General features: G+C 41.5%; 1 protein-coding gene across 2 annotated transcripts in view; it reads left to right on the top strand.

The window, feature by feature from the left end:
• The first annotated feature begins 3,786 nt into the window (after positions 1 to 3,786).
• Positions 3,787 to 13,803, top strand: part of JAZF1 (JAZF zinc finger 1) — a 283,865-nt gene continuing 273,848 nt past the window's right edge. The window contains exon 1 of one of the 2 annotated variants that reach the window (XM_032773795.2): positions 3,787 to 4,051. In XM_032773795.2, the coding sequence (XP_032629686.1) occupies positions 3,937 to 4,051 (115 nt within the window). In that variant the 5' untranslated portion in view covers positions 3,787 to 3,936. The remainder of the gene's footprint in view (positions 4,052 to 13,803) is intronic. The other variant, XM_032773794.2, reaches the window with a different exon arrangement.

Genomic DNA, 13,803 nt, shown 5'->3' with positions numbered 1-13,803 from the left:
TCTTACGTAATTCATGTACACAACGCTCATTCTATTGAGTATTGGTCTCCTGCTTCTCTGTACAATTTTATTATATTACTGTAGCACTCACAATGTGCTAGACACTGTCCATATAAAGATCCAGTCCCCAGCCTGTAAAGGTTAATATTTAAGGCTGCGAGACTGCAAACTGAGCTGTGGACCCCTGCACCCACACAGAGCTTTACTGATTTTAATAGAGCTCTGCATAGGGCTAGGATCTGATTGTACAGATTAGAGACCTGTTACTAAGAAAAATGCTTAAAGTATTTTTCTCCTGCACCTGTCTGTTGTTCTAAGTCCCAGGCCTACAAAAATTTGCCATGAGTAATCCTGTAAAATTTAGTAGCAAAATTAAGCATCTGCATCAATGTTTGCAGGATTGGGGTCTTAATTAGGATCAGCTGTCTCCCAAACTACCCTTTGTCTTGGCTAATTATTAGTTGACTAATTTTCTTGTAAGGATCATGGAAGATGCAGGCCTTGAGGACAGATTTAAAGGAAGAAAGTAGTGACCTGTGAAATGAATATGCTTGACACAAACAGACCAAATGATAGGTTTTAGATATCAGGAACCTGTGTGTTACTCAAGAGAATTCTAACTTTAATATGGAATGCCCTATAATGTTGAAGTGAAGGCAGGCTTTCCTTAAATCTGCATCTTTGGAAAATAAATTTTGTGCATTTGTAATGTACAATTAAGTAAAATAAATATATACCCTAGGAACAATTTTTTTGATTGGAAGTTATGCAATATATAGGGAAAATCAGTGTTAATTTATATGAAAATTGGGAAACTGATCTGTGAACAAAGATGCAGGTTATTTTGTCACCATGAGGTTTTAGAGTGGCAGCCATGTTAGTCTGTATCTGCAAAAAGAACAAGAGTACTTGTGGCACCTTAGAGACTAACAAATTTATTTGAGCATAATGATGGTGTCATTTAAATAACAAATAGGATCATCATAGGACCTAATCACATCAGCCACTCCATCAAGGGCTCATTCACCTGCACATCTACCAATGTGATATGTGCCAGCAATGCCCTTCTGCCACGTACATTAGCCAAACTGGACAGTCTCTACGCAAAAGAATAAATGGACACAAATCTGACATCAGGAATCATAACATTAAAAAACCAGTAGAACAACACTTCAACCTCTCTGGTCACTCAGTAACAGACTTAAAGGTGGCAATTTTGCAAGAAAAGCTTCAAAAAACAGACTCCAACGAGAAACTGCTGAGCTTGAATTAATATGCAAACTAGACACCATTAACTTGGGTTTGAATAGAGACTGGAAATGGCTGGGTCATTACACATACTGAATCTATTTCCCCATGTTAAGTATCCTCACACCTTCTTGTCAACTGTCTAAAATGGGCCATCTTGATTACCACTACAAACATTTTTTTTTCCTTCTGCTGCCAATAGCTCATCTTAATTAATTAGCCTTTTACAGTTGGTATGGCTACTTCCACTTTTTCATGTTCTCTGTATGTAAATCTCTCTTTTTATCATATGTTCCATACTATGGATCTGATTAAGTGGGTTGTGGCCCACGAAAGCTTATGCTCAAATAAATGTTAGTCTCTAAGGTGCCACAAGTACTCCTGTTCTTTTCAAGAGGTTTTAGGGTCTCAAGTGCATAGGTAGTCAGACATGGCTCCAAGATTTCTGCTGCTCTAAGCAAACTGGCATACCCTCCATGCCTGCAGTCACTAACCATTTTGCTGCCTTGAAAGTTTTGCTACTCTTTAGGCAATGACCCCTTCAGCAATGATGGGAGCAGCTGAGAGGGCAATATAGTTAATAAATCAGAATCTGATTCTGCAGACCCTTATGCACATGCTTAACTTTAGGCATAGAGTTAGGCACATGCATAAGTATCTGCATGATTAGGATTTTAAGCCAGTATTTTTATTTTTTTGCAGCAGTGGTTTTGCTTGAACTAGTAGCATAATTTTAGCATAATATGCAATATAGCAAAGATGAAATAATTATAAAAAAACTTTAAAGAACCCACCTGACAGGAAAGCTCTTGCTCTTTTTTTTCTTTTAATTTTAAATAAAGCTGTCTATGAAGTTTAGCCTCAGGAGAACTTCATTCAAATCAATTAATCAGTCAGCCTCTCCAGTGACTAGCTTTCTGGAGACAAAAATGTCAAAATAGGTTTAGAGAGTGAGTTTTGTATTTTTATGTTAATTTCCTTCTCCAGTTCTATCAGTTTTACACCACAGCACAATCCCGATTTCTTGCTCTCCTACTCAACTCCTATCAACACAAGAGTTCAACATGCAAAGATTAGCAGAATCATGTCCTTATGCTGCAAAGATCTATCCTACAGAGAGACAGAGCCAAATTCTGTGCCAATTAGACCTTCTGCTACTTCATACTCCAATCCTCTAAACAATTATGCATGTGCCTAAAGTTATTAATTTGAATAGCCTCATTGATTTCAATGGGTTACTTACAGGAGTACAGTCAAGCACCTGTGTCTGTAGGATCAGGGCCTAAAGGCTTGATTCTACAAGTAGCTGAGAACTCAACTCCAATGAGATGGGGTTGAGGGTGCTCTCACTACCTTGTAGGTGCTGACTTTCAGTAAAGTCAATGGGGACTCTATGAGTTTTAGTTGAATGCACTGCTTACACCAGTGGGTCTCAACCTTTCCAGACTACTGTACCCCTTTCAGGAGTCTGATTTGTCTTGAAGTTTCACCTCACTTAAAAACTACATGCTTACAAAATCAGACATAAAAATACAAAAGTGTCACAGCACATTATTACTGAAAAATTGCTTACTGTCTCACTTTTCCGTATAATTATAAAATAAATCAATTGGAATATAAATATTGTACTTACATTTCAGTGTTTAGTATATAGAGCCCTATAAACAAGTCACTGTATGAAATTTTAGTTTGTACTGACTTCACCAGTGCTTTTTATGTAGCCCATTGTAAAATTAGGCAAATATCTAGATGAGTTGATGTACCTCCTGGAAGACCACTGCATACCCCACGGGTTATGTGTACCCCTGGTTGAAAACTACTGTTTTATACCACTTGGTGAACTCCTGTACTGTGGGTCCCCCTCTGTGAACCAGATACTGCTATTGTGAGTAAAAATAAGGTGCCACAGCCTATTCCACACGTAGTTCCACTGATTTAAATGGGACTAATTACTGTGTAAGATACCATTCCAGGGGATGTCAAATTGGGGGTCGCGACCGATCAAGGAATCACAAGATTATTTACATTATAGGTCATGAGCTGTTGGCCTCCACCCCAAGCCCCGCTTTGCCTCCAGCATTTATAAGGGTGTTAAATATATAAAACAGTGTTTTTAATGTATGGGGGGGGGTCCCACTCACAAATTGGTTTCATGGGGTAAACAAAAATAAGCTCCTTTTTAATTCCCCACCCTCAATGTGTTACTGGGAAAAGTTAAATAAAGTTACAAACAAATGTAACATCCCCCCCCCACACCCAAAAAAAAACTTCACACTGGCAGTCACACTTCTCTGTTGTGTAACCCAGCCTTTGAGCACTGAAGTATCTATGTGAACTGCTGTTAAGTCTCCCCCTGAGAAGGTGATGAGTGTGGCCTGGGTCCCTTGATCCTGCTAGAGGAGGCAGTGGCTGCTGGGGTAGCACAGCTGTTACAGTACAACACTGGTCCCTCCTCCCAGCTGCGGCTGCCTCATCTCCCCCCACCCAGCCCGTCCCTCCCCTCCGCCGCTCCCGACGCTGCTGCTGCCGCCGCGGCCACCTCCTCCTCCCCGCCCCCGCTCCCACCCTCTCTCGCTCTCTCTCTCTCCATCTCTCTCTGTCCCGTTCCCCCTTTCCCCCGCCTCTCTCCGCCCTGCCGCCGGCGGCCCTGGCAGAGCAGGCACTGCAGGGGGATCTCAATGTAACACCATGACAGGCATCGCCGCCGCCTCCTTCTTCTCCAATACCTGCAGGTTCGGGGGCTGCGGGCTCCACTTCCCAAGCCTGGCTGAGCTCATCGAGCACATTGAGGACAACCACATCGGTGAGTGGCCGGGAGGGGGACCCCCCCGCAGCGCTGGGGAGCGGGGTGCATGTGGAAGGGGCGTGGGGCTGCATGCCGGGCACGGGCAGGGCGGGGGGAGAAGGTGCCGGGGTGGCTGCATACTGAGCATGGGTGTGTTCGGGGCGCGGGGCGGCGTGAGGTGCAGGAGGCGGCATGGCAAGGCGTGGGGCGGGCAGGAGGCAGGGGTGCTGGGGGAGACTGCGCGGGGGGCACGAGGGGCTGGGACGGCTGCACAAGGGGGCATGGTGGGGGTGGGAAGCTGGGCGCCGCTGCAGCGGGGAGTTAGTTTGCCTTGGCAGGAGGCAGTGCGGGGAGAGCCGGAGGAGGCGCGGGGAGGGGGAGAGGAGGACGGGCAGGCACGCCGCCTGCAGCTTCCGCCCCGGCTCTGGCTGTCAGGGCTCTGGGGAGGGAGGGAGCGAGCCGCGGCGGCAGCCATTCCGCTTCCTTCTCGCCGCCGCTGCTGCGTCCTGTCAGCGCTGTTGCTAGGTGTGGTGGGGAGGATCGGGCGCTGCCCGCCCGCTGCAGCCTGGCTGCCCTGAAGGCGCCTCTCCGGGGAGGAAGGGTGTCAGGGAGGCCGGCGGCTGGGTGGGCGTGGAGCAGGGCCCCGCCGGCGGGCGGGGGTGGAGGTTAAGCGGCGGCGGCTGCTGCAGGGGCGAGGTCTGCGTGCGGCTAGTGCCGCGCCTGGGGTCAGGAGACGCCGTGCGGCTCCGGCAGCGGGGAAGGAGGAACCCCTCGGTGCAGCGCCGGCGGGCGGGCATTCCGCGGCGCTCTGCTGCTGCCATTTGCTGGTGAGCCGCGGCGAGGCCTCTGAGCGGAGTCCCGCCAGTGGGGCATGGGGCTGGGCGCTGCGCCTGTCTGATCATCACCTGTAGGATAGCTCGCTCCCCCTCCCCACACAGTGTTGATCAGACAAGCGCTTTCAACAAGTCCCCTGCCTGGCATGCCGCGGTCCCGAATAATTCTTTGGGAAGATCCGCCCTGTGCTTGCTCCGAGGGGAGTGGGGGCAGGGATTATACCCAGTGTATTATGCAGCAGGAGGTGGGGTGATGACTTGTCAGTGTGTTGCCTCCCGGGAGGGTGCCCCTGGGTTTGTATCCGCACGGCAGTTTGCAGTTACGTGCAGGTATGAATGTGTGAGGAGTGACCCCCGCTTCTCTATGCAAATCCAAAAGTTAACACTATGTCAAAGTTTTTTTTAATCTTTCAGTTAATATGTGAGCAAAAGATAAAACATGAGGCCTACCTTCTGTACATGGATTTTTCTTAGAATAAGCTTTGTTTTCAAAAAAATAGTTTAGCAAATCTACTTTTTTTAATAGCTGTCTAGAAGGTAATACAAATGATGCATTACAAGAAAAAAAAGGTGGGTGAGGTACTATGTTTTATTGGACCAACTTCTGTTCGTGAGAAATACAAAAGTTCATACTTCTGCAGAACTGGAAAGTTTGTCTCTCTCACCAGCAGATGTTGGTCAAATAAAAGATATTACCTCATCCATCTTGCCTTGCTAATATCTTGGGACTGACACAGCTACAAGTACACTGCCTTATCAGACCTTATTTTTGTTGTCCCATATAACCGTTTTTACAGTGACTTTTAGGCAACCCCTTCTGTGTAACTGCTTTGCTGTGTTTTATTAACAACGTAAATAAATTAAGCTGTCAGAAATATAACTTTCTTCAAAGTAGAAACTTGACAGGTTAGTGATTCCTGATTTGTTTTAATCTGAAAGAGGATTGTAGTATAAAGAAGGTGTAAATAATTAGATTTGCTGTGATTCAATAAAAATATAAGTAAGCAGCATGCTGCTATACAATGATGAAACATACATGCTGTTCCATTTTATGACTTCTTTAATAAGCAGACCCAAACATTTGAAAAAAAATAATTGAAATTTTGATGAAGTAATAAACATTAAAATTTGACACTCAATTTAAAATTAAGTCTAACTTCATTAATGCAGTGTTCTAAGTGAGATTTAAATTGCAAAACAGAAAATTCCAATGTATGGTTTCCATAACCGTACACATTTACATGTGTGTGATAAAATCATATACAGGAGCCATTCTCTAACGTTCAGATTTAGCACACCATATCTCAAACTGAAAAATACATAGTATACTCTTGTTATAATCTTAATCTGTGTTGTTATAATGGATTCTCATTTTGATACTATTCTATAAACCTGTGATTCTTAACCTTTCTCCATACTGTGAGCCATGTTACAACAGGAAAATGTTTTGGGATGTCACTCCCAACTAGACATAAATAAAGGGAAGATGGTCATGATAATCCCTTCCCGTTTGAATCTGTTTGCACCCCCACATTGGGAAGTCATGCTATAAACCAAGCCATGTACTGCCTGATTGCGGTCTGTGGACCGTCACTAGAGAACCACTGACATACAGTTGTACAGAATATTTCATATGCGTGAGGGGGAAGGGCAGGCTGAGTTACATTAGGAAACTATACACTTAATTTCCTGATACTTGTGCATTTAAAATTAATGTTACATTAATATATATTTGTGTGTAATGCTTTTATTTTCTCTAAAAGGAAGTTGCAATGGATCACAGATTAAATACCCACATATACATTCATATGAGAATGAGATATGACACTGCTTTGAGTACATTTATTTGAAGGTTCTTCCATATGGGATTGCATGTTCAAATAAGAATTACACAAATTTGTGGAAAATAGTGTGTAGTGCTTGTGATTTTCAAACATCTCTAACATTTATTCTGTATCAGTTTTCTACAAATATGTCAAAAGGTTTTTTTCCTGATGGAAGCCGGTAGTCACTGCATGGGCTCAGAAGTCTGTCCATCCTGAGTTTGGTGCAGAATTGGATGTGAAGTGGATTTCCAGTTTGATGTTTTAAAAATATATCCTATTGGAGTTGTCAGTAAAATCAGCTGGAAAAATTCTTACCTGATAAAGAATCCTGAGTTAAATTGAACCTCAGTGTAAGTCACTGCAACTTCATTGAAGTCAGGGCTTAGTTTGACTTAGTTATACCCTCAAGATATATGGATGGAACTCCTAGTAAAGTCATTGGGAGTTGCATGTGTTAAATTGAACACAGGTCTCAGTTCTTTCATACTAAGACCCTGCAAGCTCTTCCACATGAGCAAGACCCCATTACTCTCATGGGTCAGCTTGAAAAAATCATGACATAAAACTTCCTGAACTTCCCAAAACTCTTCAGTTTTGGCTTGAGAAATTTCGACTGGAAGGGAATTTTTTGAAAAGTTATAAGCATCTGAAAATGCAGGCTTATGAAATTGTCTTCATAATGTGTGTGTTGTGAGCATAATACTATAATATTCTCTTTTGAGAATGCTTTTGTCATATACACATACAGTCAGGAAGGGATTAATTTTGGACATATAGTGTACATGGTACACTATATTTTCAAGAATAAATGATGATTTTGAAGACATCTTTTGTGCTTTATAAGAATAAAAACAATAGGATTAGATTTGAGTGTGTCGTTAATTTTAAAAAATAAAATAAAATGTCCTGGGTTATAGGTATGCAAACAATTAAGGTTTATTGTTAATTTAGACTTGGTCCTGCAGTCTGCTTTGTGTGAATGGATCTTCACAACATGGAATCCCATTGGTCTGCCCATATGCATCAGATTGCAACACTGGGGTCTTAAACCTAATACACAATTCCGATAGTGTATATTTTCATAGAGCGTTACAATGAATCTTGTGTATTAGCAAAATAATTGATTTGAATTTAGTCATTTTGCACTGCATGTGGAAGGGTGGAAGCTACAAAGTATTTTAATTCCTCAGTACTAATTAAGGGTCAATTTTTGCCACCCTTATTCATAAAGTAAGGTACAACTTACTGTGATTAAGGATAGCAAAACCTGACCTTTATATTTTGGCACCAAAATTCCCTGTTAACATTTCTCACCTTCAAGTGCCAGTGGATGACGTTTTTGAGAAATTCTGTAGTTGCTTTACTTACTTAGAAATACAAAATTCATGAATGCAAGTGTGACAGAACTTGATGTCTGTCAATAGATTAGATTATTTTTTTTGGAGCCTTAATATTAATTTTATGTATTAATTAGTACCTACAGCAAGCAGCTGCCATAAAAGATAGATGAAATAACTGATGCAGATGAGCTGGGAGCATTGGCATCTCTTTCTGTGCTTGGCAGGTAAAGAATAATTAAACTCATATTTGGTGCCACAGACTTATCCTAACATATACCAATGTTACAGTCTGGTTTTTATGACTGTACGGTGCAGCCTTCTGGGTTGGTTAGGCTTACTCAGGAATAATTATCTCAGGCCTGTCAAAGGGACCCCATGTACTCCCTGTTGTAATGGGATCAAATTCTGCAGGAACAACCCCTCCATTCCATAACAATGTCAGCTTATTCTGTTGCCATAACAGATAACCTTCATTCCCATCTCTGCCTCCACACACACGTCCCTACAGTTCCTAGATGAAAATACTCATTAATGTAAAATTCATCAGTGATTATTTTTTGTGGTAATTATTTTCTGGGATTTTCTTTATACCTTTGAGATGGCCTGACTCTACCCAGTTGGCTTTGGCTTCCATGATGTCCAGACTCAGAGCCTCCTTCCCCATGTGTATTCCAGGAAGCATGGAGGATGGAAGGTGTGGGGAAGGGAGGGTTGTAGCCTGCTTTGTGGAATCATCTCCCTGCCTCCTGGGGTTTGGCTGCTATGCAGGCAGCCTAGCTCCCCAATCTACTTTTGGCTTTCCTACTCCCTGGCTAGAAGCTGAACGTCAGCTATGGCTCCCTGATCCATGGAATGGCACAGAGGGCATGGACTCTGATCCAATTAATTCTCCTTTTGGAGCATGTCAGGAGTCAAGGGCAGCTACAGGTGGGACCCAGGAAGAGAGACAATAAAATGTTCGGTGCTTGGCTTCAGCAGAATGGCAGATTCCACAGGAGACGTGACTGACATTGTGGTCCTATTGGATTGTATTAGCTTTGTGAAAGGTAGGAATATGTGGTAAGGGAACAGATACAGTTCTATATATAGCCTTTCATTTTGCAGAGCAGTCCTGAAATTCATGACTTTTTTCTGATTCAGATTTAAATTTCATCTTCCGGTTTTCTCACAGCAGTTGCTGAAGCTCACTGGGTAGATCACACTATTGGCATTCTGAGATTTGATTCTTCAACCTTCTACTTCTTACTAGCATTTTTCAGTAGTTGAACTCCAGCCAGAAGAGCAGGGCACACTAGCTCCCTAAAGGTTTAACAGTGCAAGTATCATGCTCTTTTGGTCTTGGGGTGCTCAAACAGAGATTGTTAGAATTCTTACTCAGATTATTTATTGCATCAGTTTTCTTAGCTTCATGGCTTCCATTGGCCCGAGGTTTAATATTTTTCCAGTGTGCAGATCAGGTTGGTGCTGATATCACACTATGTGCTAAATTGATTACCTCTGTGCATGTATGGTTCATCTGGACTGTTTTGCCTCCCTTGAAACCCAGCAGGTGTAAGGGTACCAGATGTGGATCAAATGGAATCAGGGTGGATCAGAGTTACATAACAGTTTTATGAATATAAATGGTCTGAAGAGACAAAGAAAAGTGGAGGTGGAGGGGGGATGGGAGAGAGTAGTGAAGAAACAAGGCTGAGTACATTCTTATCATTTATGAGGATTGTATGATATAGTACTTAACTGAGATTCTGAAGCATCAAAAGGGAATCTTTCAGCCTTTACTTGTACTAAGGCCACACAAAATAGACAGCTTATAGTAACTGAATAATTCCGTAAACTTGCTTTAGAAAATACAATATCGTGTTGCTGCGTGTCCTCCTGGATACGCACAGTATTCATATAGTAACTTTCACTGTCAAGACTTAAAGCTGGAACTTTTTTTTTTTTTAATGGAAATTTTTACTGTGTTCCCAAACATTAGGATTGATGATTGAACAGGGGAAGCTGTTACACTAAGTAGTGGAATTATCAGGAAAAAAAGAAGCCTGCAAAGGAGAAATTGAGTGACATAATGAAGGCAGAAGAATTTGGGCACAATATTTTCAAAGTGATAGAAGAAAGCACAAATCAATCTGGATATTTTAATACACCTCTACCTTGGTATAAGGCCACCCGATATAACACAAATTCAGATATAACATGGTAAAGTAGCACTCGGGGGGAGGGTGGGGCTCAAATCAAGTTCGATATAATGCGGTTTCATCTATAACGCGATAAGATTTTTTTGGCTCCCGAGGACAGCTTTATGTCAAGGTAGAGGTGTTTGTAGCTCACCAGAGGAAAAGAAAGTATGTTAATTCTGAAGTTCAACTATGCTAATCATTTTTGGATCCTAATGCCTCCAGTCATTTCAAGCCTTCATGGAACATTAAGGCAAAGGGGTCTATAATCAAGGACCAGAGAGCTGAGGTGAACAAAAAAGAAAAAAAGGTAGGTGTGTGAGAAAAGAGAATTCCCATGAGCTGTGTGCATAAAGCTTGCTCAAAACTAGTACTTACAATGGTTAACTTGGGCTGTATGCTCACTTTGGTAATAACGGGTGCTAGAAACAATAAATGTAGAGAAAGAGAATAACTTAAGATACTGCATGGCAGAAGCTGTGGAGTACTAAGTCAAATGCAGATCTGAAGTGGGAACCACAATGTATGAAAGACGCAACAACCTTTTCTGAGTCCCTGCAGTCTGGCTCAAAGGCCACCTACCCTTGCCATTTGCTAATGGCCCCAGCATGCTTAGGTTTCCACAGACACATATTGGTAATGCTGAATTTTGCTAATAGTAAAGTATTGCTGCTCAGAACAGCATTAACTTAATACTGAATATGTGTAATGGTGTTGTCATGACCCGTTTTTCATTTTTGGAGATTCCTCACACTTATTGTACATCAGCTGTGTGAAACCATTTTTGTATCGAAAGTTGGTATGGCAGCATCGTATATAGGAAGTTTTGTGTAGAGTATAGAAATTAAAAGCAGGTTTTGTAGTTAGTTGCTACTCTTTCTTCTATGTAGCTTGCATGAACATATGGGCCTTTGTGTGCAATAAAACAACAATCAAACATACACACCTGTTGTAAAAATAGTAATAATTGTAGTTAGTCTCTTGATACAAAAGAACTAGAGAAACAACATCTAATACTTCTAATCATCAAAGTAATTCTTAATAATTATGCTGGACAAAGCCCAAAGATACATTTGTATTAAGTTTGAAGCATGTCCAGTATTTCGACAGCTGTAATCTTTGTCATTCTTATGTCAATAATCAAAACCTTTGCACCTGGTGGTGTGGGAGATACAATTATCTCTAAAGGACCCGATCTTTAGCCTTTGAAGAGCGTGGGGAAGGGAGGCCCAGGTACTTCAGCAAAGCTTTGTCTATATTTTAAATAATGATACTGTCTTGTGATTCTGATCAGCAGGGGTGTAGCAGGTTTACAACAGAACTTCTGCAGATTTAGGGGATTTGCTCTTCAATCATAGTTGCTTTGTCAGAAAGTCTCTTGTTATCTAAGAGATCTTAAAAGAAAAACAACAACCCAACCTACTGAAAATTATATCAAAAGTACTGTCAGACAATTAGTATGTTTAAAATAAATTAATTAACCTATTTTCCTCAACTTGCACCATCACTCATTAAGTGAAGGCTACTCTTTTTTGTTCTGTTATTGGGCATATACCTTGTATCATAGTGGCTTATATTTCAGGAAAGCGTTAAAAATTGTGTTGTGTCCTGAAAATGTATTTTTAAAATCTCATTTACATGTCCTCAATAATCATAATCATCCAGGCCTACAGAGCTTTCTATCTTGTGTGTGTGCGTGCATGAAACTATTTGAGACCCGCTGAATCTTTTTATGAAGTATATCTTGACTAGTTTTCATAGCCATTTTAAATTAAGTCAAACTGATCTCCCATCTTCTTCCACACAAGGTAGTGTTCTGGAAGTTGGGACCTGCCATTTCTAGTTCAGTCCTTTTATGGTCTGAGAAAGGACTCTTTAACTGGACCAGTTCTAAATTTTTAGCAGTGCAAAACTTGTCCCCAGCTCCATCAACAACAGTTATATCAACCAGAGGATGTAAGTTCTCTCTCATCCTGCCACCAAAACAATTAACGTCTTTCAGGATCCTGGTTTAGGTCTCAGACAAAATATGCACGTGAGCTGTCTTTCTAGTTTGAATTAGTAGAATGAAGCAAAACAAGAGAGTGTAAGTTATTTGGGAGCAAATGAACATCTTTTCAATATAGGGGCTTTAGAAAATTTGACCCATGTGATTTAAAAGCCTAACTCACATTGAAAGTCAAATCTGTGAATGACAGAGTGAAATGCAATGGGACATAGGTTCCTGAGTCACTTATGCTTGAAATTTTTACCTTCTATGTGTGAAGAATGTCTAGCCCAAAGGGGCCCCCATAATGACTGGCGCACCTCTCTGAAACTGCAACACAACTAATAAGTAATAGTAAATGGGACTTATTCTCCTAATGTTTACAGTAGCATAACTCCATATACTTCAGTTGTGTTACTCCTGATTTATGCTGGCCTAACTATAGTCAGTGGAGCTATGAATTTTAGGTTGGTGTGAGAGGAGAACTGGACCCTCAAAGTTTCTTCTGATTTGGTCAGTAAAATAAGTGAAGGCAGATAAGAGGAACAAAGCAGATCCTGATGTATGTTTTCAGCCTTCATTGTATCGTGCTTGTGATGGTATCTAGAGAATGGGAACATTCTTTATGTAGTGAGGAGGTAATTATCTGTTATCATTCACTGAATTATCCTTCAGTCACTAAAGTGCTATTGGCTTATGACTGCAAAAACCTTTCTCAAAGTTAACATACACAGAATAAAACCCTCTTAACATCTGTTTTAACCCCTGATTTTTTCCAACATATTGCATATTTATATTGGCAGTGATGGAAAAAGCCAACGGGAAAGACATTTTGATTATATGCAGTTCACCATCCAATAAAAATGGCACAAACAAATCCACTAATATTCATATTTTAGTTATTTTTCGTTATCAAATACAGATAAAGACATTTACCAGATTTCATTGCATGCTCTCAAAGGTTATTTTTAAAATGCTGTCACATCCAAACAAACTATGGCTTTCCAGATCCATCTCTGCTTCTCTTGAGTTTTATTCTTAAGGATTTGACCTTACATTATCATAGAATCATAGAATTTCAGGGTTGGAAGGGACCTCAGAAGGTCATCTAGTCCAACCCCCTGCTCAAAGCAGGACCAATTCCCAACTAAATCATCCCAGCCAGGGCTTTGTCAAGCCTGACCTTAAAAACCTCTAAGGAAGGAGATTCCACCACCTCCCTAGGTAACCCATTCCAGTGCTTCACCACCCTCCTAGTGAAAAAGTTTTTCCTAATATCCAACCTAAACCTCCCCCACTGCAACTCAAGACCATTACTCCTTGTTCTGTCATCAGGTACCACTGAAAACAGTATAGATCCATCCTCTTTGGAACCCCCTTTCAGGTAGTTGAAAGCAGCTATCAAATCCCCCCTCATTCTTCTCTTCTGCAAACTAAACAATCTCAGTTCCCTCAGCCTCTCATCATAAGTCATGTGCTCTAGCCCCCTAATCATTTTTGTTGCCCTCCGCAGGACTCTTTCCAATTTTTCCACATCCTTCTTGTAGTGTGGAGTCCAAAACTGGACACAGTATCCCAGATGAGGCCTCACCAATGTTGAATAGAGG

The sequence above is a fragment of the Chelonoidis abingdonii genome, chromosome 2, assembly GCF_003597395.2.
Source record: "Chelonoidis abingdonii isolate Lonesome George chromosome 2, CheloAbing_2.0, whole genome shotgun sequence".
In the NCBI taxonomy this organism is placed as follows: Eukaryota; Metazoa; Chordata; order Testudines; family Testudinidae; genus Chelonoidis; species Chelonoidis abingdonii.
Note: the sequence above shows the minus strand (reverse complement) of the source record. Positions and strands in the feature narration are given on the sequence as shown.